Raw genomic sequence first — 25,855 nt, forward strand, 5'->3', positions numbered from 1 at the left:
TTATCAATACGCTTCTCCTTTACACTCTTATCTTACATCATAATTGTATTATAAATTTGTGTTTTTTTCCACTACCTAGGTAGTGGCAAATAGATTTATTCCATCAGTCTTTTTTATGCTTGTGTTCTACATAATGGTAGTTCAGTTGTGAGGTACGAGCGTGACTCTACAACAGGTAGTAGTATTGGCTACTTTTTACTTACATTTTAGAGCCCATACTTTATACTTTTACTTGAGTAAACAAGTTTAGTCAGTACTTCAACTTTTACTTGAGTACTTTTAAACATGAGCATCTGTACTTCTACTTAAGTAAAGGATGTGTGTACTTTTGCCATCTCTGTTTACGGCTATAGAATTCGAATGCCTCGTATCAAGCAAAGTACAACTGTCTCTTACAAATCGATTGTAAACATGAAATGACACGCGCCTGTGTGAGGTTGTGCAGTGACACGGGCTGCTCTGTAGGCGGCGCTGCTCTGTTCAGCGCTCACGTCTGCGCTCTGAACACTCGCTTTTCACAGCACGTTGTCTGTGCGGCCTCGACTTCCTCCTCTGTGCAGATTCCATGGCGAGTGATAGCGGGGAAGAGTTGATTCACCTACCGTGACCACACTGACCCGCGCATCAACCTCAACACACGCTTTCATCGGGTGAGTGCGGCTGCCCCTTTGGACTGTCCTTTAAACGTTACTCACACCGGACTCTGCATTTCGTGCGCTTTTGAGTGTGCAATGTGATATTATGACTGTGTATCTCTCTCACACACTCCGTCTGTGTGTGTTTAATGTTTGGTAGCTCAGTTAGCAACCACAGGCAGGGCGCTTTTTTCAACGTCTATGTTAACACACGCCGTGGCGACGTTAACAGAAACGAAAAAGAACGGCTAACGTTAAGGTCGCACATAATCGCGATTAATCTTCTAAATTATTCCCCGTGTGCTCTTTTTACTGGTTTGTGGGGTTAATTGTCGTCAGTTGCATTGTGGTTTACTGCATGTGCTAATTAGCTAGCGCAGCGATAACTGAAGAACTTAGAGCCCGGGTGCGCTGCTAGTGAACGAACGAACGAGCCACGCGACGAAACAGCAACGCTCCGTTATAATTTATCAAACTGCGCGTTTACTTTATATTCAAGTGATAGTTTGAGCGCGCGTCGTTCCCGGTCTGTCCCCGCGCACACCTCTTGAGTTTCTCCCATTATAATGACCGAAGAGCGATCGAGACCTCGCCATACGACGCCTCGCAAGATTTACAGCGTTCATCTAAATTAATCTGTATAGTTTTTCCTTGCCCGATATGTGTTTATTTGTTAAAGTAAACAAGATGATGTGTAAAGAACTGCAGAAAGCTGTCATTCAGAGGTGGTGCAGCGACTAGATAACACTTGTTTTTTTTCTGAAAGAAAAATGAATCACGTGTGCTTTAGGACGTTATTTAAGCATATTAAATATCGCTAAAATACTGGTGAGTTTGAAACTACCGATGGGCAATTCCAGCGTTATGGATGTGACATTTTGCGTTATGGACAGATGGGTAGAGTAGCCAAAATCTTTACTCAAGTAAAAGTACAAGTAACTAGAGAAATTGTTACTAAAGTAAAAGTCACTATTTAAAAAATTACTTGAGAAAGTAAAAAAGTATGCAATGAAAAAAACTACTCAAGTAGCTAGTTACTTAGTTACTTTGTATCTGATTATATAGGCCTACTACATTAAATTAATATTAACGCCAATATTTTAATGTTACATTTTAATCAATATTTGTAATTATCATAAGCAGATATCTTTGCAATATACTAGAGAGACTAAAGAATAGACAAACACAGAAGAGACAAGCATTTCTGTAAATTTCATCTAGTCCTGATGTCAATGTAGTTTACACAACTTAATTAGAATAATAGACCATGTCAATCTAAAGCTTGAACTAAACTCAGAGCATTTCCTAAGATGATCTAGAACATCTGCAGTGCTCTCTTAAATGAAATACACATTTTTGAACAAAGCTCATGTTTTCTCGTGTTGTGTTACGTGTGTGTTGTGAAACGCTCTTACTTGTAAACAAACAGTAAACAGTGAACCACACGCCCATCAACACATTTTCTTCCTTCTGTTCTTCAAATGTATATTTCTGCAAGCCCACGTCTCTGTGTCTGACAGGTAACGCGCATGTTGCTGTGTCTGATGAACAGGTTGCGCAGGTGCGCGCATATTGTTTGCCAGCAATGATAAATGCCCGCCATATGACACATTTGAAGTTTTGATTGTATAGATATAGATTAATATCCACTTCATCCAATGCTCTTTGTGTTCTGCATGTTCTTAAATTTCGCGCTACGAGGAGTGAGTAATCCTGCTTCAGATGATTCAGATCGTGCTGCGAACTGAACAAATCATTTGAACTGATTCATTAGCCTATTCAAGTGGTTTTGCCCATTGTTCTATTAATGCTTTCAAAAGAATCGACTCAAAGGAATCGATCACTCGGGAATGCCCGTAAAAAGAGACGACAACCTTGAAATACACAACGCGTTTTAAAAGCATATTTTAAAATGAAGGAACGTCACGCAATGTAAGTTATGTAACGAAGTAAAAGTACAGATTTTCTATTAGAAATTTACTCAAGTAAGAGTAAAAGTACACACTTTTAATTTTACTTAAAAAGTACAGATTTTCCAAAATGTTACTCAAGTAAATGTAACGAAGTAAATGTAGCGCGTTACTACCCACCTCTGGTTATGGATGTGACGTATGAACTCTGAGAGAATGTATTTGTTACCGATATATTGAATTTTTGTGTATATTTTACTAAACCCCTGTTGATAGTGTTTAAACGTCAGAAAAACATTTGCAGGCGCGTGTTTTCTAGTTTAAAAAAGGGAAATAAATGCATATGGATGTGACATAAAAGGAAGCCATTTTGAGAGGCAACATACTTTTTAGGATTTCTGTAGTGTTAATTAAAATGCACAAACCAGAAGTAATAATACCCAACAAATAGAGAAAGGATGACTCTTTATAGAAACAGTTATTATATTTTAATTTTAATGTGTCCAAGGACCATTTATGAGGAATATAGACTGTTATGGATGTGACAATTCTAAAAACAGCACTTACCAGACTATGAGAATTCATGTTTTAAAAATTCATTAAATACATTAACTTCACTTCACATGGGTATTTGAACCACCACATGTTGACATCTGTGCTGTCAGTATAGTAAAACCTTTTTTTATGGTAAGGTTGACATTTACATGGAATTGCCATGATGAAGTTGTCTGACTCACAAAAGCATTGCATTTCAAACGCCTAATCTGCCAAAATATTTGTGTTAAATAAATGTATTTGCTTGAAATGCATGTAAGTGTGTGTGTGTGTGTGTGTGTGTGTGTATAGAGTTAAGAGAATGAGTGTTAATGTTATTAATTCTAATAATACTTGTCCTCTCCTCCTTAGTTGTCCTTTATAAAGACTGACACCAGACGAGTAGTTCTTTGGCTTCGGTTTCAGGTGGGTTATTTCAATGTTTTTGACATGCAATAATAAGGAAAAGCTATTTACAAGCTTGGACAAATTCTTGTCAATGCACGTATGGATGGATTTTCAAACTAAATGAGTTACTTGACATTGTACATATTGCATTGTGATTTAATATTCAGAAAGGTTTTTTACTTGCATTTTTCTATATCTTCACCAGTGAAATTGGTCGTTGCAGTCGTTTTGGAGATCTGGGTGTTTTCTGAACAAAACGCGGTGCTGTTGCCCTCCATCTGTCATTGTGTTGTGGCTGTAGCTGCTCCTACTGAAGAACTGCCATTCGATGGCTCTAATGGACAAACACAAAGTGAAGCGGCAGAGACTGGACCGCATCTGTGAAGGTGAGAATATGAATACTTGAACCTTACTACATGAGAAACAAAGGAACGAAAGATAAAGCAACGTGTGCGATCCGTATTTCTTTGTGTAGGTTGGCACTGGATTTTTTGTTACATGTGCTGATCAATTAAGTCCAATAAGACTAGCAATGTGTATCACGTCAAAATGAAAATCTGTTTTGATTTAATATTGTCTTGAGTCCACCATCAAATGTACAGGGTAGAGAAGTCTTGGGTTGACTTTGAGATGGAACTTGGTTTGCAACTGTTCAATTTCTACTTACTTAGATTTTTATCCACTTATGGTTTGTCCTTAACAATTTTTCTTTTCCATGGTTTATAGAAAGAGAGTTAGAGGTTATCTTTTTGTGCGTTACATTTGCGCAACCGGTGTAAGTAGTGTGGCAAGGAGTTGAAGTGTACTGAGTGAACTGACAAACACAAAGTGAGAGAGAGACAGGTGATAGTATTTGTTTAAACATGGTGAGACATCTAAGCGACTGTTCTCTTATCGCTCCTCCCCGTCTACCGCACGGGTGTCTGGGGTTGCTTAAGTCATCCATGCTTAAACGCTCACACCAGTGTTATTATAATTCAGAGATAATGCGTGGCTTAAAGCACCTTTGATTTAGAAATTGTACTTGTCTTTTGAAGATGTTCAGTTGAATATGTTCTGGGTAATGCACACACATCAAAACGAAGTTGTCCATCAGCACACATATTTCACTGCCTAGTCTCTTTTGGCAAATGCTCAAAGGGTTGAGGTGTAATTATTTATTAACATCAAAGAGGCAAAGCTCTGACATTTATGTTTCTGGAATATAAGCAAATGTTAGGTTTGCCTACTTAATGAACTCAATCCTGATTTAGTGGCCCAGTGTTTGATGGGAAGTGTTACCTGCAGTTGTGTTTGATATTTAGTGAACTAGAAAGGATATGTTCAGTATATTGTATGAAGTAAACCCCATTGTAGAAATGTGGAGCATTTATTAAGCGCTAGTTCATAATGTATAGAAATGGTTACGGAGAAATCCTTTTGCAATTCTGTATCATAAACTTTATTTTAAATGGCAAAATCATATGAAAACTCTCCTATTGCATTCCATATTGTTGTTTTTGTCTGTGTTGGCATGCCCTGTAATTTGTGCTAAGCAATTTTATATAAATGTCATAAGGGTGACCTTTTATAATGGCTTAAAAGACTAGAACATAATAATTTTCTGAGAAAAGCTTTAAAGTCAATTTTTTGACAAAATGTTAAATGCTCTCTCATTTGTAAGGCACTTTGGATAAAAGCGTCTGCTAAATGAACAAATTTCAATGAACAACTCAACAGTTATTGTAGCAGAAACTGTCATTTGCATACAATACCTGTCAAAAAAAATTTATGATCTTAAAAATAGTTTAATCTCATGGTGTTTCAATGTTTGAAGTTACTTTTGTAGACAAAAATATAATTTTGCCAGCAAATTAGTTTCTTTTATTAGAAAAATACATTTTTATTTTAAAAACATTTTTGAAATGGATTACTTGGACCAAATAATAAATAATAAGCAACCAATAAGAGACCAGCACAGATGGAAATTCCTTCAATAGTGTTTAAAAAGCTTCACGGGTTGAGTTCTCAAGAAGATGGATGATAAAATGCCTGGTGTTTTGGATGCATTTAGACACAACAAAAATTACCCAGTTACAATTGTTTTATTCCATGGTTTTGATAGGTTTACTATTATTCTAAAATGTGAAGAAAAAAAAATAAAGAATAAGTGATCCTAAACTTTTGAGCGGTATTGTATTTGAGTGGTTTAATACAATATTTTATATAAAGCAATTTTCTTGGGTGCATTGTACATGGCAGGAAACACTCGCTGGCTTCTGTGTTTAGTCATAATTTATTCGAGACTAATATGATGTTTAAAGGGATGAAAATTCTGTCATCATTCACTCACCCTCAGATTGTTACAAACCAGTGTAAATGTATTTGTACTGCTAAACAAAAAGGAAGATATTTGTAAGAATGTCAGTAACTAAACAGATCTCATTCCCCATTTACTGCCATAGTAGGGAAAATAAATACTATGGGAGTCAATGAGGGATGAGATCTGTTTGGTTACTCACATTCTTACAGATATTTTCCATTGTGTTTAGCAGAAAAAATACATTTACACTGGTTTGGAGCAACCTGAGGGTGAGTAAATAATGACAGAATTTTATTTTTTGGGTGACCTATGCCTTTAACGCGAGAATTGTGCCCAACAACGCCTTTAATCGTGACTGTTCACGGTCTCTTGTGCCTAAATTGTCTTTTGTAATGTTGTGTTTGACCACTTCTCTTACTCGTCTTTTGCCAGATGAGACCTCTGAGGTCAACCGTTTTTGCTTTGTTCACGTTTGAGTTTCGGCATCGGAAATGTGGCTTTAATTTGTATAATGTGCAAAAATAGGCTTGACTAAATAAAGATCTCGCTGATAACTTTCCCAGCCTTCAAACCGAATTCGGTTATGTGGTCACAACTGCAGATGGTAATGATATTTGTTCAAGTGACATCAGAAAGCGAGTCCACAGAGGGCAATCGGGGGAAGGAGGGGGGCGTTCCTTTAGAGGAGCAAGGTTAAGATTGTAGATGCGACCTAGACGCTGTCTCTTTAAAAAACAACAACTGCCTCTAGTGCCGCTTGTCAATGCCGTGGAGTGCTGGTTGGTTTGTGCTGGTTGGATGACTCTCAAAGCACAGACCTCTGATTGGACGGGTGCCGCGGGGGAGGGCCTAAGCGCATGTGACACAGGAGATGGGAGTCTGCCAGGCGAAAACAGCCTGACACTGATTGTAAAGGGTGGAGAGGGAGCGATAGAAGAGGAGGGGAGAGAAGAGAAGACAAGGCGCGTGGATTTCATGATGCAAGGTTTGGATGTACATCTACCTGCTTCGCGTTTGGTGTTGTGTGTTGGAAGCTCGTGAGATGAAATGGGAGTAATGCGAATGGGTGTGGTGTCCAAAGCGGGCGTAAATGTTCCTTTTTGGCGCGTCTACTGTGTGTGTCCTTGCAGCTTGAGCAAGAGCGTGTGTGTGTTGGCCAGGCAGGAGGCAGGGTGTGGTGCAGCTGTATTATCATCCACCCACCCTTCCCCCCCTCTCCTTATGTGTGTGCGTGTGAGGACCGTGTTGGGGGTGAAATGCAGAGCAGGAGAAGGTTTTGGAGGGGGTGAAATGGAGGAGAAACGAGCGCTGAATGAATGGCATTGTTTGCATGGCCATGCTTGTGTTGTGGCCCTCTCTCTTTCTCATGTAGCCTGGCGCGGACTCAACACACGGCATCTGTGCTCTCAGCGCCGTTCTCGCTGCGAACCTACAGGAATAAGTGTTTGCATTGTTCGCCTATGAGAGCGTCACGGACTGTGATTTTTGCCGCTCGGTCATTTTTTTGTATTATGTAGTATGGCTGGTATTTGTTCTGTCCCCTGAACACTGTGTGCGTTGCCATGAAGCATTGATATGGAAGGAGAAGAGTGCAAATATTTGTCTTTAAGGCCTCATCACGGCAAGCTCCTTGATCGATAGCCGTGTGCGGCAGTGCGATAGCATGAGTGGGGGTGTTATTGAGCATCATGGAGGTGTCTTTACCCCACCCCCCCATCTCAGCCGCCAGTGCCGCAACACCTGTCAGTGATGGAAGGGGACGGTGGGTCTTCACACTTAACATGGCTGTTTGGAGAAGATTTGCTGCTCACAAGCTTTTGGGCTTTGTGATTTGTTAAATGACGATTTTAACATTTAGACTGTTTTTAGACAAATTAAATATTCAGATCGTCATTAGCTATGTGAAATTCAAAATCCCAGAGCCAGTCATTTGATATGTTTAGCAGGTGTCACCTGTGCTTTTGCCTCCAACTGGTATTTTTCCGGTCGCATGTGTCTTCGCCATGCCATGGTTTTGATGATGGGGAAGGGACATTTATATGATATTGAACTGATTTGTGGGTCACGTTGTTAATTGTGATTTTATACTGCAGTTATAACGATGTTATTGATTTTCATAGGGCTTTGGTTCTTTGCACTGTATTTTTAGCTCAGTCTGTGTTTGGTTTCGGTAGAGATGCACCGAGACGAAATTTCTCCACCGAGACCAATAGCCAGTTATTCAAAGTGATATCTGCCGGTAAAGATTCTTAAGATTCAATTTATTTTTCTTTCTGAATGTTATTATTAAGTCTTATAATGATTATTAATATTGAACATCAAACTGCGGATGTTTCTTAACATTTTCTATATACATGGCTAGGGCTGTGCGATTTGGGGAAAATATCTAATTGCGATTTTTTTGACAGACATTGCGATTGCGATTTGATTTGCGATTTTAACTTTTCTAATTCATGCTTCAGCTCAATATTGTTGTGTGGAGCACAGTATGGGTATAATTACCCTGCTGAAAGAAAACATCAACAAAAATACATTACAGAAATTCTAATTGTTTCCATTAAAACCATTACAAAATTCATTTTTGTAGTGTGTTTTGGGCATTATTCAAATAGGGCTTACTGTTGTTCAATTGGTTCCCATCTTCTAGATTACATCACACCAATAGAATCCAAATACCAGTGTACACTATTATAGTTTCCATTAAAACAAATACAACTCCCATTGTAACCCTTAAATCCATAACATTTTCTATTGTGTTAGTGAATTATTAAAATAGTTCATAGGTTACATAGGCTGATTTATTATTTTTTAAGTATGTGGGATTTTTTAAAACAAGTAGAAAATGTGCTGAATGTTTAATGTCATCCAATTTTTAAAACAGTTAGATAGAATTTTCATTTGTTTGAAACGCGGAGCTAGGCGTGAGTTGACACAGGGTGCGCGCGTGCGTCAAGGCAACAGGCTGTGTGTGCGCATCAAGTTTAAACGGCTCGTCCGCGAGACGAGCGAGTATGAAACGGGCTATGTGTGCACGTCAAGTTTAAACGGCTCGTCCGCAAGACGCGCAACGCGGGGAAGAGAGCGAGTATAACACAGGCCGTGTGTGCGGTCTTCTGAATTGGATGGTTCTTTAGTATTTATTTGCCTAATATGATCGATCTGACTCTGCAGATGCCATAATAACACACACACTCTCTCTCTCTCCCGCTTTCTGTTTGTTTGTTTTTTTGATTAGGCATAACGGAGGTGCGCTCACTCTGTTGGTTAGCAAGAATGCCACTCAAAGCGGGCTTGGAACAGACGCGTTTCCTACATTTCACATCGTTTCCACATTGCGATTAGCAAATCGCAACGTCTCACATCGCGATTGCGATTCGATTTCGATTAATCGTTCAGCCCTATACATGGCACCAGTTCAGTGCATTTTCCTGTCCTTGTTTGATTGACACGATATATCGGACCTGATCATCGGCCGATTGTGTGAATAATAGCTTTTATCAACTGATATTGATTATTGGCCCATGTAGTGTTGGCCGATATTCTCTATAGTCAGAACGTTCTATCGCCAGCCTGTGGATCGACAATACACGATAGTATCGAGGGGTGGGGCAATTTACGCATTTATCTATGACAAGCTGGATTTTTGGACAAAAACAGAAGCTTACGTGGCTAGAAAATGCTCATGTGTGACTGAAATTAGCATCCTATCAGAGTGTAAGTTCAGGTCAGTTGGCAACCTTGTTACTTCCCACCGCAAAGTTAACCGAAGACCGAAAGTTAACTTGTTGTAGTCAATATCATTCATCCAAATGCGTCATTGATGCCCGCGTGCGCTGTTATTACTTGATTGCCAAACGGGAAAAACTCGTGCGCTGGAATAGCAATTCCTGCAAGGAAAAGCCCGAGCCGCGCGCATCACAAGCTCTATCGTGCGCGGAAAACTCAAACCCTGTACATTATAAACTCTCCCCGGCGTGAGGAAAAGCCTAAACCACGCTCATACATTGCAAGCTCTCTTGCACAAAGAAATGTGCATTTGTAATATTAATTTACTATCGTCTAAGGAGTATCGTCGATACACGATAGTATCGTCAATCAGAACAACCCTAGGCCCATGTTGTATTTCTAGTCTTTGGTTAGAAAATGTGTTCAAAAGTGTAGTTCTTGTTAGAATTAAATGGCAGTTTTTATATTTTATGTTTGAGCCCCATGTCCCATAATGCATTATTCTAATAACAATCAGTTATTTTCTCCTCTCGCATCTATTTGGTTTAGTTGAAAGAATCTTTTGCAAACAGTGCGCATTGCAATGTACAGAAATTTGTCCCAGTCTGAATTTTTGTTGCGTTTGCTTAAAAATATCCTTCCTGTAGTTGTTCTGCACTTGGCTATAACATTCAGAAGTTCCTCATTGTCTGACAGGTCAGCTTTGTACGCCACTCGTTTATAAACGGTGCTATCAATGTCTAAAGCTAGATCTGTGACTACTAGATCTGTGACTAATGTGCTTTCACATCAAATGTGCAGACAATGTGTTAGGGCTGTCAAACGATTAATCGCATCCAGAATAAAAGTTTGTGTTTACATAATATATGTCTGTGTACTGTGCATATTAATGTTCTATTTATAAAGGTATATATTTATATTTACTGATAACTTAAATTACATATAAATGTTTAATTTGTATACGTTATATTTTTCTTAAATATATCCATGTATGTGTATGTGCCATAAATATATCCATGTATGTGTTTCTAAATACAAAATTAATATACACAGTACACAGACATATATTATGTAAACACAAACTTTTATTGTGGATGCGATTAATCGTTTGACAGCCCTACAATGTATGCATCACTGGAGTGCAGGGTGCTTTAACTCTCAGGCTTTAGGCCTGTTTAATTTTGTCTAGTAATTATGGCATAATTCATTGTCTTCATTGAGACAGCATCTTAGTAAATGACTCGATTAAAGAATCTGTACTGACAGGTTCTTAAGACCAGCTAGTCTATTTTAGGGAACTGGTCTATTTTAAGAAATCTCCATTTGTCACTGTAGAAAAATATTTTGCTCAAATTGTAGATCCCGTCATGGTTCTTAGAAAAATCTGAGAACACATTAGTGGACTTGATGAAACCCTTCCAGAGCTGTGTCTATATGTATCCCCTTACTAAAATAAAATGTATAGCAAATCTAAAATGTGTCTATCCAATTAAAAAGTTGTGTTTTTACAAAGTATTGGACCATGTGTGGGAGAGAGAGATGGGTTTGGGAAAGCACCACGAGACTGGAATCGACTCCGACCAAAACTAGACATTTTCAAAATCGACTTGGTGTTGCTTGAATGGCGAGTTGACTAGACAATAAGACGAAGGAGCACTTGATAATTAGTCTGGGGTTTGAGTCACCTGACCCACAGTTAATAAAGCTTAGGGACCTTTACATGACTCTTTCTAGAGTACAGAAACAGCTAGTTGATACCATTACACACAAATGTAATGGGTCTCGAGACATGTATTTCGAAAGAAGGGCAATTTTTAATCCAACGTGCAATCTCAACGCAATAGTCATCAAAGCCAGATAGCAAAACGTGATACAGCATAGAGATGTACATCTGAATGTTTGTGGCAGTCGTGGGTTCCTCCATAGTCAAACATTGTTTGTGACCAATCCTTAATGCCAATATTACAGTTTTGCTGCTGGTGTTGGAACGGTAAATCTTGTGTGTATTTTGGTTCATACTTGCAACTTGGCAACAACAAATATAATTTGGCAGACCATTGAATGGTCTGTTTTTCTGTTGGTTTCTATATATTTTTTTATTTAGTTGTACAATATTATAAGTATTTCAGATATTAGTCCTTAAAGTAGTTAATGGTACTGGTTAATGGTTGGATGGAGGAGACGAAGATAATTTTGCTTCCAGTCTACTGAATGTAGGTCATTTTGAGTCATGTGAAGACTCCCTACCCCCTTCCTCATCTCCCCTGTCCCCTGCTCACACTTTCATTTGGCAGTTTGGGGGTGGGGCCGGTGAGGGACATTGGGATTGTTTGTAGCTGTTGTCTCGTGTAAAATCACAAGTGTTTCCTGATGTGTGTCACACGGCTGTCATTCAAAGTCCTAAAGAGTCCTAAAATATAACATTTAGCTACACTCACATATATATATACATACAATATACTGTATGTGTGTATATACACTCAAAACCAGACTGGTTTTGTTGTCCATGGTCACATATATATATATATATATATATATATATATATATATGATGTGTGTGTGTGTGTGTGTATATATATATATATATATATATATACACACACATCATATATATACACATAGATATATATCTCTATATCTATCTATCTCTCTATATATGTATCTCTCTATCTCTATATGTATCTATCTATATCTATATGTATCTATCTGTCTGTCTGTCTGTCTGGGCTTGACATTAGGCATTGTCATGTGGTTGTCCTTCAGACAAGTACATTTGTCATTCACTTGTCCGAGTACAAATATTTTTCGTCCGAACAAAACAAATATTTCATTTGAAGTGTCATTATAATTGTTTCTTAACCTGATTGGTAAAGTTTGCTTGTTATAAGCGTTTTACCTAGTGTCTGCTGCGGCCACCTAAATTTGTTATAACTCTCCATGATTGCTATAGAACAAAGGCAAGCAGAAATTATTATTAGCGTCAGGGCTGTACGTTAACTTTTTTTCCACATAGCACTAGTGCTACAGAGGCCAAACAGTTGTAGCACAAGTATAAAACGTCTGTTGTCATCATTAAAAAATATGCAAGTGCATTTCATCGCATTTTTGAACATTACTATAGTATACTACAGTGTTTACTACAGTTTATCAATTTACTACAAGGGTACTACAATTTCCTTTAGCAAATGCTACAGTATTTTTTCTTCTGAGTGTTCAAGTTAACGGGACTTTTATTTTGACGGGTCGTCAGGAAGACGCTTGAGTTTTAGTGTGTGTTTGACGATAGCTGTACTCAAACAGTTAAATGCTCATAATATAAGCTCTCAGAGCAACTCTGGAGATGAAGTTTATGTGTTTATATCCTCATACAGTGCAGACGCAGACAAATCCTAGTGTAGTATGTTAATCTGTGCACCTCACTCACTCAGACACGCAGAACAGCCAGATGACACGATTATTATTATTTATTTTTTTTAAGTTACTTGTCAGGTCGGGCAAGTAAAATTCTCTCTCGCTTGCCCATACAAAACATTCACTTGTCCTGGACAAGCGGACACGTGTTAATGTCGAGCCCTGTATATGTATCTAAATGTTGTGTGTGTGTGTGTGTGTGTGTGTGTGTGTGTGTGTGTGTGTGTGTGTGTGTGGTGTGTGTGTGTGTGTGTGTGTGTGTGTGTGTGTGTGTGTGTGTGTGTGTGTGTGTGTGTGTGTGTGTGTGTGTGTGTGTGTGTGTGTGTGTAAATAAGTAAATAAATAACTATATTTGAAGAGTTTGGTTCCAAAATGAGGTAACTTCGTTTTTTTTTCTCTTTCAAAAAGCATGTTTCTTATTATGTCATCAGGGTTTTATTGTGTTAGTTAGCTATATTTTTTGAGTTATTATGGCTAAAATCAAAACAAACCAACTGCAGTTTGATTTTTGAATTTTTTTTTAATGGAGTTATCTCATTTTGGAACCAAACTCTTCATATATATATTTGGTGCCAAAATGTACCTTTGAGGCTAATATGCACTCTTTTGGTGAAAAAGTATACTTTTGAAATGGTACCGTCCCAGTACGAGCTTTTGTACCTATTTCTGAGAGTGATGGACAATGATAACATGTCTGTGTCATCTACAGTATTTCAGGCTTAAGTGACTGCTGAAGATATTAAGAGAACTGTAGATACCTGTTAACTTGAACTGGGTTATACTGACATTTTTTAAACTGCTATGTTGACTACGTTTACAGGAAGTTATTTATACTGTTTGTATTGCTGGGGGAAAGTGGAATGTCTTTTTAAAACGAGCAAACTGATGCTACATGCCTCCTCATCTGTTTTAATGAACATAAATGTCATGTTGGAGATGATGCTGTAAAACTGTGTCTGTAAAAAACTGCTGTAAAAAAGGAGACATATTCTGGAAAATTCACTTTTATAAGGTATTTGAACACTAATGTGTTCGTAATGTGTGTAAAAACCAGCCTATGGTAGTAAAAATCCACTCGCTTCTAGTCCACATAAACCAGAAGTAGTCTCTTCCAACGAGCCGTTTCAGATTCTCCTCTACGATGATGTCAAACTCCACCCACAACAGGCAATGACCTGCCCTGTTAGTAAAGACACACCCCATTTCATCCTGGTTCAATTTGATTTTTGAAGGAAATGCTGTTGTGAAAGCTGTTCTGCACTGATATTGCGTGCGTGTATGTGTGTGTGTGTGTGTGTGTGTGTGTGTGTGTGTGTGTGTGCGTGCGTGCGTGCGTGTGTGTGTGTGTGTGTGTGTGTGTGTTCACATACCTCTAAAAACACTTCTGTGTCCTTGTTTTACTATACAACTTGGCTCTGTACTGATGAAGCATAACTGACGCAATTGTTATTACTATTTGTGGAACCGGTCTGATGCGCAACTGGAACCGCTCCGTGTTACGTCCCTCGCCATGGTAGGAAAAAACACGATTGCAATCTCTAAAAAGATTGCGGCCTCTATTACGTATACATTACGGACAGAAACCTGAAAAAATCCAGTCGTTTTGTGAAAAGAGACGTGGTGAAGAATAAAGGTAAAATATGTTAAAAATAAAGTGTTAAAAAATAAACTAAGAGTGAACTCCTGTTGCACTGCACCACAAAAACGCAGGAAATATCTCTGAATATCTGAATTATGTCCCCTTTAAAATTTTTATTTGTAAACGCATTTTTGTAGATTTTGTGATGATTCTCCCTCGACATTGTTGTACAACTGAGTCTGTTGTGGTTTTTGTTAATAGTAACAACAAAACTTCCACAAACCTATATGAAAATGTTAATCTGGGTCAGTATGTCAAATCAGACCAAATGAAAATGTTCACCGCCTCTCGTTTGAATACTTCCTTAGTTTGAGGTCTGAAATATTTCCATTTTAGCCCCTAAAATATTTCCAGTCCACAAAAGCAAAGAAGCCATGTTTACAATATATTTTTAAGAACCACTGACCTCATACTAATTGATTGATGGATACAAATACAGACTTGTTTGTGTCACATCCAGATTGTTTGGAGTCTCCTCAGGGCACAAATATTTTCATAATCGGCTTCTTAAGTTGGAAAATAGTGAAAACGTTCATGTGTGGGTGGCATTTAATTACACATTAAAAGATAAATGGTCTTCATTAGTGTCTTTTAATATCAAAGCATATTTTTTTAATGACTTTGCCACGTTTGTAAGTACCTGTCGTGATCAAAATGGAAACGATTTTCTTAGTTGGTGGTACTGTGGTGACATTATTAAAAAAGTGCTTCAATGGGAGCAAATAAAGTTAACTACCGAGCACAGTGATTTTAAAACTGGGGGCCCCTAGATGGATCCGGGGGGCCACAGATTTTGTGGCATTTTATGAACTATAGAAATGTATCATAAATTTTATGCAATCAAACATCAGAAAAATAAGACCACCAACCAAAAAAATTGATGCTCCAACATTGTATAACTGAATATGTTTTTGGTTTAATTAAAATTCAAACTTTAAGATTATAAGTCTAATTTGGGGGGCCGCAAAGCAACGCACCCTACACAAAGGGAGACTTACAACGAAAACGTTGAGAACCACTGACCAAGGACATGAAAGTATGTCTGTATGGGCCCTGTTTCTTTGAAAAACAAGTTGTCTTTTCAAAGTTGAGCAAAAGTTGTTTTCCATATAGATTGTTGCAGTGGTGCTGATGGGACAAACAGATGTTCACATCTTAGATGATTTCTATTGACTGAGCTCTCTGCTATCAAACTGATTTGGGTGTGTTAAGTTAAGAAGACATGAAGTAGGTTCTGTTGTGTGTCCCCATGATCTGAACAGAGGTTGTGATGTACTAAATGCTCAAAGCACGTTCATCATTGTGACTCTGACCAATACCCTGCCTGATGACATCATCTCACAAACATGTTACAGCTGCTCTAGCTTGTTTTGCCTGTGGCATAAGGAAGATCATGATCGAGCATGCCACTAAAAATAGGTCTTGTTGTGAAAGATAGTAAACCAATGAAAATACAAGGCAATTTATTTGTTAGCAAGTGCGTATTTCTATTTTCTCTAATTGACATCAAGTAAATGTTTTTTAACAGCTCACATCTCTCCATGTCCTTCAGATTCTCAAGGACTCTTCTCTTCACCTTACACCACTGATTCTCTATGGGGTTCATGTTAGAGAATTGGGATGGACGTTTTGGAACAATTGCTTAGATTTTCGTATTTATCTGCACATTTGAACTTCTCACGAAAATTTTCCGCCTAATTCACAACACATGCATACGCACATAAATTTGTTCTTAACATCGTCCTAATGTTAGTGAATTAATAGAATTTTAAATGAGCGGCCACGTGCAAGAGTTTAGTCATTTGCATGAAACAAGGTTAGGGCTTTCCGCCTAACCTTTCCTTTACCACCTGTCGTCACTTAAGTCAAAGGCAACCCCATATGACGCTGTCTACAGACGCGCTCTCGCAAGTAATTCCAAGTGTGCAGTCCTCAAAATCAGTTCATACACAATAAAACACCTTTTATACAGACTCGCAGTTTACAGAGTTCTCGTTAGAGCCGGCTGTAAAATTCATAGAAACCTCACAGCTCGAGCTGTAATCTAACGCAGCTTTTCTTACTCTTTCACTGTATATAATGAAATAATTAAAAAATTTAATATACATCTAAGTATAATTGTATTTATATATATATATCCTAAGATGAAACATAATTTTTTTCATTTTCTCTGAGAGAGAGAGATGTTATTTTTGTGTACAGTGCTTCCAGCTGTTCCTATCTTTTTTCTTATATTTAGAATACATTTTAGGACGAACGTTTTAGTGAATCATGATTTGTTTGTGAAAACGCCACAAAGTCATGGTCTGTTCTAGGATTTCTAGCAGAGGAAGTCTTTCTGGTTTTGTTTTAAGGTCTGTGATGCAGTAGTACCTTAAGATAACGTCTTGGTAAATTGACCCACAATATTAAAGATCCAGCAGTATGTTTAACCATCGTCAATGCTGTTTTACTTGTGTGCTCCAAACCCATCATGCGTGATGATGTCAAAGCTTGTTTATGGCGCTTTTCGACTGCATAGTACTGCACAGTACGGTGAGGTGCAACTCACTTTTGGGGGTTTTCCACTGGGTACAGTACCTAGTACCTGATACTTTTTAGTACCACATCGGTTGAGGTTCCAAATGTACTGTACGGATACCAAAATGTGACGCGTTTACACACAGATCACTGATTGGGCAGAGATAATCATTACCAGCGTCATTGGATTTGCAACACATGAATACACATTTTAAAACGTAATGACATTTCGTTATATGCTTCGTGACAGTAATATAGAGATTGAGACTCTTAACGCAATGTTAAATGCTATATTAGCCTACCCTTGTGCGCCGTCGAGCAAACCAAATGATCGCTGTCTGCACTTTGCTGTAAGATTTCCCAAACTTTCTGGTATTTTTAGCAGTATTTTGTAGGGATGCACGAAAAATTTTCGGTCACATCGGTATCGGCCGATAAATGGTCATTTTTAATGTTATCGGTATCGGCCAGTAATACAATTCAGGCCAATATATTATAGCCGATAAATTATGAATCATTTCCAAGTTGAACCACTTCAGCTGCACACTGCTCACAGTTAAAATCCAGTACAGTACTGTCCTTCTGTCATGATCATTCACTTACTGTTGTTAGCTAAACATTGTTGATGTGCTGTAGTATGTAGATATTTATAAACATGTATATTATAGGAACAAAAGCATATTGTTTGAATCAGACTGCTGTCTGATTGCTTTGTCTTGAGACCTGTTAGACTTGTGGCTGTTGAGAACGCCTTTCTGGGTTGCTCTGGAAGAACATCTTTAGTTTGTTTATTAAATAAACATTCTACCAGAAAAGTTTAAAAGTTAAAGAATATTTAACCAGTGTAAAGTAGGCTTCGTAGATGATTTTCATGGGACAAAACTAATTTTCAGTCTCAGAAAATGTATAATATTAAGATACTGTATATCGGCCAATATATCGGTTATCAGCTTCCAATGTTCAAGAATGATCGGTTATCGTTATCGGCCAAAATGTACATATCGGTGCATCCCTAGTATTTTGTTTTGCTGCCATCGATATGCTCCATTGCTCCTGTGTTGTGCGTGTGTCGCGTTCACAATGATGCTACGCCAGTAGAGGCAGCACAACTATGACAATAAGTTTATAATCCCCACCCACTTTGAAGCGGTACTAAACTGCTGTGGAAAAGCAAATTGAGCCGAAGTGAAGTGAGCTGTACCGAGCTGAGTCGTACTTAACTTGACGGTACCATGCAGTGGGAAAGCGCCATTAGTTACATCTGGCCATAGAACCCAATCCCATGTAACAGTCCAGTACCAGGCAACAAAATAAGCTAGAGTTTGCTTTTGGATAAGAGCAGAGAATTTGTAATGCATTTTAGACTTTCTGACCCTAAGATTTCACTGATTGTTAGTGCAGTGCGTCAACATAGACATCATCTTCCAGTCAGATTTGTAGCACTTTGAGTTGACATTGTCCTTGCGGTGGAAATGGGAATTTTTCTGTATTTTTCTACAGCCACTTTCTATTTTGTGAAGCTCAACAAATGTTTCTGCACATCAGAGCTATATTCTTTGAACAGCTATGCAGATCTGATTGGAGATAAGAGAATACCAAAAGGCGATGTAGCAGGATGCTAAATGACCTTATTTTTAAATGCAGTGTTTTAATTCCGTTATTAATTAGTGTGTTTGACATTTCGCAGGCATTCGACCACCCATCCTCAATGGGCCCATGCACCCTCGTCCTCTGGTGGCACTGCTGGATGGGCGGGACTGCACTGTGGAGATGCCCATCCTGAAGGACGTGGCCACTGTGGCCTTCTGTGATGCTCAGTCCACCCAGGAGATTCATGAGAAGGTACAGTTTCCTTTTGGCGTCTTGTGTTTTTACCAATATACAATGGATTGTGTTTTACACTGACTGTCTTGTTGCTGTAGGTTCTCAATGAGGCTGTGGGTGCTTTGCTATACCACACCATCACGCTGTCACGAGACGACCTGGACAAATTCAAAGGTCTACGGGTCATCGTGAGAATCGGCAGCGGGTTCGACAACGTCGATGTCAAGGCTGCGGCAGAGCTGGGTGTGTTTTGCTCCTGTGCCGCAAAATGATTTTGTTTGATCGTATGAGTTGACCGTCTAACTGGTCTGTCTCCGTCGTGAACAGGTATTGCGGTGTGTAACGTGCCCGCCGCATCTGTGGAGGAAACGGCAGACACTTCCATGTGTCTCATTCTGAACCTGTACCGTCGTGTCACCTGGATGCATCAGGCTCTGCGCGAGGGCACCCGCGCATCTAGCGTGGAGCAAATCAGGGAGGTGGCTGGAGGCGCTGCCCGCATTCGAGGAGAGACGCTGGGCATCATCGGGCTTGGTACATCCATGATACATTTTAGTGTTCATAGCAGTTTGAACGTTTATGCTGTGAATTGCAAATAGGCCTGCAGTAAATTTTTAGAGTTTAGATGTTGTAAATATTGGCACACTAACACACCAGCTATAGATTAAAAAAGTGGTCAAAATGGAAGACTGAGACTCATGTTTGTTTCTGATGATGGATTTTCTCAGGACGTGTGGGCCAGGCAGTTGCTCTAAGGGCAAAGGCCTTCGGGTTTGGAGTGATTTTCTATGATCCGTACCTGCCGGATGGTGTGGAGCGGTCACTTGGGCTCCAGCGCATGGCAACACTACAGGACCTTCTCATCCACTCGGACTGTGTGTCGTTACACTGCAGTCTGAATGAACATAACCACCACCTCATCAATGACTTCACCATCAAACAGGTACAAAACAGCTACTCTAAATCAACACGGTTTATGGGCTCGGATTTATAGAAAAGCTTTGTTTCCCAACTCATGCAATGCAGATTGAGTCGTAAACTCTTTAATATCAATAACTGTGTTGACTGTAGATGCGTCAGGGGGCGTTCCTGGTGAACACCGCTCGTGGAGGTCTGGTGGACGAGAAAGCTCTGGCCCAGGCTCTGAAAGAGGGCAGAATACGGGGGGCGGCCCTGGACGTCCATGAGACAGAGCCCTTCAGGTAAGAGGAAACAAATCTTGGAATGTGCAGCGTGGTAAAACAATTTTGTAATGCATGTTCAGCAGCTGGTGGAAAGGCTGTATGTCTTGGGTTATTTTTGCTTATTATTGTTACTAACCCTCATTTGCTTCTGCACCAGTTTCTCTCAGGGCCCACTGAAAGACGCCCCGAATCTTATCTGTACCCCACACACATCCTGGTACAGTGAACAGGCCTCCGTGGAGGCCAGGGAGGAGGCGGCGCGGGAGGTGCGCCGAGCCATTACAGGTCAGAAAAGCCCAGGTGTTCATTATCAGCCTGTGCCTCCCTAGTGTGCGCATTCCAACATATTCTCTGCTGTTAGCCTGGATTGAGCATCTAGCCAATTGTTTCATGCAAGTCATTCCGCAACCTCATTACGTTTACAAATTTGTCATTTTGAAGAAATTGTATGTTGGTGTCTGTCAAACAGCTTCGTATGAGTTTAATATCCAGTAAGGGTGTCACAATATACAGGTATTAACAATAACCATGATTTTAAAAGTCATGATTATCGATATTGTGTTGAAATGACAGTTCACCCAAAAATGAAAATTCTTTCATTATTTACTCACCCTCTTGTCATTGCAATCCTTTATAACTTTCTTCCGCAGAAGACAAAAGAAGATATTTTGAAGAAAGTTGGTCACTGAACAGCACTGGCCCCCAATTCACTTCTATTGTATAGACACAAAATCAATGCAAATGAATGGGGGCCAGTAAACAACATTCTTTAAAATGGCTTTTTTGTGTGTTCTGTGGATAAAAAAAAGTCATAGAGGTTTGAAATGACAAGAAGGTGAGGAAGTGATGAAAGCAGTTTTATTTTTGGGTGAAATAACATTTTTTAATTCTACACACATTGTAATATTGGAAACTCTTCAGCATTTCATTTAAACTTTTGCCTTAAGAGTTAACTTTTTCTACTTCCTACATTTGTGTTTTGACCAAATAAGACGACACGAAATAAAAAAATTTGTAAATATCCAGGATAGCCGTGTAGTGAAAATCTGATAGCGTGACAGCCCTAATGTCCAGTAACGGTTAGTGCTGTGTATGTTGTGTTGCACGTGCAGGTCGAATCCCTGACAGTCTGAAGAATTGTGTGAATAAGGAATATCTGATGGCAGCATCTCAGTGGCCTTCTATGGAAGCCGCCTCGGTGCACTCTGAACTAAATGGAGCCGCCTACAGGTGAATATGGCTCTTATCATACATTGTTTACCGTCCGTCTGCACATACAGATATTTAAACGCGTTGCTCTTTCATCTTCCACAGGTTTCCTGCAGGTCTGATCGGTGTAGCAGCGGGAGGCTTGCCTGGAGCCGGGGCGGGAGTGGAGGGCATCGTGGCTGGATCTCTGCCCCTGGCCCACGCCATCGCCCCCGTGTCACACCCCCCTCATACCCCGTCACCTGGGCAACCCTCCAAGGCAGAGGCTGACAGAGACATCCCTTCTGACCAATAGCATCCCAACACATTCCATTTTGCCCTGATCACCACGCCCTTTCACCTAACCCAAGGGTCGGCCAAGGCGGTCGCCCCTGCTTTCGACACGACTTCGGGTCACCCCAGTCCAACAGAACACGTGTACAAACCCAGGAGTAACCAACTCGAAAACCCTCAAACTCACCCCTCACTTCCACTCGCTGTATACGCTCAACTTTTTCCACTTTGGCAGTAAGCAATAACTTCTCTCAAGGACTCAATAATTGGATTGACACACTCCTTTCTAAGCTACGAATCCCAATTCTTTTGCTTTGTGGACTAGTTGGAGTTTTTTTTCCCGTGGTGTTTCTTTCTTTTCCATCAAACTGTTTAACAGCATGGAAATAAACGCATGGACCTTCATCCCTTCATCCCCCATCTTCATTCAAGCATACATTTTGTAAACCACCTCAACCCTGTCCTCTCTTAGCAAACGTTCGGTCATCAAAACAAAGCAACGGTTGCTTGCGTCTTAATAAACTCCTCTAGCTATCAGCGTTTATTTCACAGCCTGTCGTTCGATGTTAGAGATCAAGACTAATGATTAGCCCGTGGCTAAGAGTAACTCGGTCCATTTGTGTTTCTCTCCATGTGGAAGGCATCTAGAATTGTCCATCCTCTCTCGAAAAGACGTTTGCAGGAAGCAAGAGAGCTTTTGAGGTTTGATCATGTGCTGGCTTTAAGTCACAAGCCCTATAGAATCCATAGAGCCTGAGGTCCGCGGTGTCATTGAAACAGCATATGTGAAATTCCATCATCTTGTGATAGCCAGATTTGTTTTGTGTAGCTTTTTGTGAACGGCTTCACGATGAGAGATTTGCTGACGGCTCACAAGCACTCCCACGTTTCTAGTTTCAAATAAAGCCATAGTCACAGTTTGTTACAAAAACACACATCCTTGTTTCTGCACTGCTGGTTTGGCGAGACCGATACTTGGCACACCTCTCAAAATGTTCGACATCGACTGATAATCCATGACAATATCGGCACCTTTTGTATTCTAAGCCATGTGAAGAAGAATATTTGCCTTGTTTTCCATATCCTCTCTTTCTCTCCTAGATATCTCTTGCTGTACTTCCTCCTCGTGCCTCCTTTTTCGATTAGGGCCTTCTCTTCGTGACACAGCGAGGCACCTCGTCCACCCTTTATCTCCGCTCTCGTCCTCCATCGGGTTCCCATGAAATCACTGTGCATCATGCCAGCTATGCCCTTCCTCGCCGATATCTTCCCACAAGGCACTTAAGTCTCCGACTCTTTCCACTCAAACACGTACAGTTGTAAGCAGCCTCATCCACTTGCGAAGACGTCTCTGTTTACACGTTCTGCTCATTTTTGAGGTAACGTTGCAGTAATGTTGTTTGGCCAGCAGGAGGCAGTAGGTCAATGGCCCTCTCACAACTGATTATTTGATACCAGCTCACCATCACATAGCCAGTCTCCCGGTTGCTTCAGAAGACGGAAGGTTAGCAGGAGATCAGACGTCAGAGACCCACGGAGACGTGCTGTGGACTGCTCCATCCATCCGAGTCTCATTGGCGTCTTGTGTGGTTTCAGGTTTTCTGTGCTCTTAGATGATTCGTAAAGCACACAAGATAAGGTGGAACGACTGTAACTGAAAAGCCGCTTGCTTTCCAAAGAAGGTTAGGTCGTCCCCATGCTTAAGATGCGTCTCGGGATGCCGTTCGGTGCGAAGAGAAAGGCCTTTGTAATACCTCAGTAACAGATATTGAATGTATGCTCAGATCTTTCTTGCTTTGTACAGCTTTTTTTTCCTTAATTCTGAGGGGGTGTGTATGGGTCTACATGTGTGTGACTGTGTGACTGCTTATCTAGTATATCAGTTAAACCTGAATTACAAAACTAAGCTTTTTTCTTTTTTTCTCCGAGCATAGGGTTACTTTATATTGTTTCATAGATGTAGTTTGAATCTCAGGCTTTAGCTTTATAGGATCTGTGATTTTTGTAATTTTCTGTAAAAAAAAAAGAGAGGAGCACAGTCTTTGAAATGTATGCGTATAAATGGAAAACGGGGGTCTGAATGGGTACACTATTGAAACTTAATATCTGAATATGGGTTGAGTGTGAGAATTGGCTGGCTACAGATCGTTCTATATATCTGATGTTGTTGTAAGTAACCCCGGATGGTTGTTTTCCTTGATAGTCAGTACTCATGGAATAATGCATGGTGATGTACCTTTTAGGCCCCTCCCCTCATCCCTTATTGGCCACGTTTGATGTTGAGTTTTGAGTGACATGCAGCTTTCCTAGACTGAAGTGATGCCCTTTATTCCCATCAACACAGCTCTGTGAAATAATCTCTTTTTTTGGCTACGTTTTTGTTGAATTTTGAAAGTTCCTTCGAGCATTATTGTGGTGTTTTCTTGCCGTCAACCTCATCCGGCTTCGATATAAGATGTGCACTGTGTGTTATAACCAAGAAGTGGATAGTTGTGTCATTCAGTGTTCGACATGTTGTACTGAAACATTTCAAGACGAATCTTGGTCAATATTTTACCATTCAGCATCCGGGAATCCCTCATGTTTCGATTACAGTTCCAGTCACGTGGTCCCCTCGCTGCCTTAACGTTGTAGATCGTGGTGGGCTTGGTGAATATCTTTTCCTTGGTGCCCCACGCAAACCCTCCTCATCCCGCCAATCACGCACGCAAGAGAGAGGAAGCCGTACGTCGCTCTGTGTGCTCGATGCATATTTCGGGAGAACACAAATGGCTTTGGCGATAAGGTGCGGAATCAGGACAAGCTGATCCCTGTTGTGGGATGAAGCTGTGCGAGTCTATAAAGGAAGGCTGGAGAGGAAAGATATGGACTTGGAGCGGTCAGTTTCTCTCTCAGGGTTCTACACACATATCCTTCAACAGTCCGTCATAATCTTCCTTCATATGAATGAAAATGATGTAGAGCTCACTCTTAAACAGTCCATCTTTCGACAGTGAGTGTCTTTTCCTTTCTATCTCTCTTCTTTGCTTTCTTACCACGTATTTGTCGCACCGACACCTAACAACAGAAGAATGAATGTTTTAATAGAACCGCGTGTACCGTTGAAGTTGGGAAATGTATTTTTACAACATGTGAACTTTTTATTCCTTTCTCTTACCTTCTTTTTGTTATGGATTGGTTTTTCTCCCTCTCCCCCATCACCAGACTGCAAAAAAGTAAAAACTGAAAAAAAAACATGTAACTAGGCTCTTAAGCTTTACTTTTGTTTTTGTTTACTTTTTTATTAGAAAACAATCATGTTTGTGATGGTAACCTCTGATGGTAAATTCCACAAGGTATTTTAATAAAATCCTAAAGATTAAACCTTGGGTGACTCGTTCTTTTCTGGTTTACATTTACTTGGATGAAGTGTGAAATGGCACAATCTGATGTTATATCTGTGCTGTCTGATGTCTGAACGTAAATACAGGTGCTGGTCATATAATTAGAATATCATCAAAAAGTTGATTTATTTCACTAATTAAATTCAAAAAGTGAAACTTGTATATTATATTCATTCATTACACACAGACTGATATATTTCAAATGTTTATTTCTTTTAATTTGATGATTATAACTGACAACTAATGAAAATCCCAAATTCAGTATCTCAGAAAATTAGAATATTACTTAAGACCAATACAAAGAAAGGATTTTTAGAAATCTTGGCCAACTGAAAAGTATGAACATGAAAAGTATGAGCATGTACAGCACTCAATACTTAGTTGGGGCTCCTTTTGCCTGAATTACTGCAGCAATGCGGCGTGGCATGGAGTCGATCAGTCTGTGGCACTGCTCAGGTGTTATGAGAGCCCAGGTTGCTCTGATAGTGGCCTTCAGCTCTTCTGCATTGTTGGGTCTGGCATATCGCATCTTCCTCTTCACAATACCCCATAGATTTTCTATGGGGTTAAGGTCAGGCGAGTTTGCTGGCCAATTAAGAACAGGGATACCATGGTCCTTAAACCAGGTACTGGTAGCTTTGGCACTGTGTGCAGGTGCCAAGTCCTGTTGGAAAATGAAATCTGCATCTCCATAAAGTTGGTCAGCAGCAGGAAGCATCAGAAGCGTCTCGCCTGGGCTAAAGACAAAAAGGACTGGACTGCTGCTGAGTGGTCCAAAGTTATGTTCTCTGATGAAAGTAAATTTTGCATTTCCTTTGGAAATCAGGGTCCCAGAGTCTGGAGGAAGAGAGGAGAGGCACAGAATCCACGTTGCTTGAGGTCCAGTGTAAAGTTTCC

At 39.8% G+C, this 25,855-nt stretch overlaps 1 protein-coding gene across 2 annotated transcripts; it reads left to right on the forward strand.

Annotated features, from left to right (window-relative positions):
* Positions 1-539: 539 nt before the first annotated feature.
* LOC130563680 (C-terminal binding protein 1) lies at positions 540-24,938 on the forward strand. Of its 2 annotated transcripts, XM_057349405.1 has the most exons (11): positions 540-650; positions 3,452-3,505; positions 3,693-3,873; positions 18,773-18,927; positions 19,008-19,152; positions 19,237-19,443; positions 19,638-19,852; positions 19,981-20,111; positions 20,251-20,378; positions 21,206-21,323; positions 21,408-24,938. In XM_057349405.1, exons 3-11 carry the CDS (start codon positions 3,816-3,818, stop codon positions 21,595-21,597), a joined length of 1,347 nt encoding a protein of 448 aa, XP_057205388.1. In that variant the 5' UTR covers positions 540-650; positions 3,452-3,505; positions 3,693-3,815; the 3' UTR covers positions 21,598-24,938. The 2 variants fall into 2 exon arrangements, with proteins under 2 accessions (XP_057205388.1, XP_057205387.1); XM_057349404.1 differs by lacking the exons at positions 540-650; positions 3,452-3,505; positions 3,693-3,873 and adding an exon at positions 6,480-6,774.
* Positions 24,939-25,855: the final 917 nt, after the last annotated feature.

The sequence above is a fragment of the Triplophysa rosa genome, linkage group LG13 (assembly GCF_024868665.1).
Source record: "Triplophysa rosa linkage group LG13, Trosa_1v2, whole genome shotgun sequence".
Classification (NCBI taxonomy): domain Eukaryota; kingdom Metazoa; phylum Chordata; class Actinopteri; order Cypriniformes; family Nemacheilidae; genus Triplophysa; species Triplophysa rosa.

Bases quoted from the DNA above. Each gene is read 5' to 3' on its own strand.
- LOC130563680 (XM_057349404.1), top strand. From the start codon at position 6,495: ATGCGACCTAGACGCTGTCTCTTTAAAAAACAACAACTGCCTCTAGTG. The intron at 19,153-19,236 runs GTGTGTTTTGCT...CGTCGTGAACAG, and splicing joins CAAGGCTGCGGCAGAGCTGG to GTATTGCGGTGTGTAACGTG. The intron at 20,112-20,250 runs GTAAGAGGAAAC...CTTCTGCACCAG, and splicing joins CATGAGACAGAGCCCTTCAG to TTTCTCTCAGGGCCCACTGA.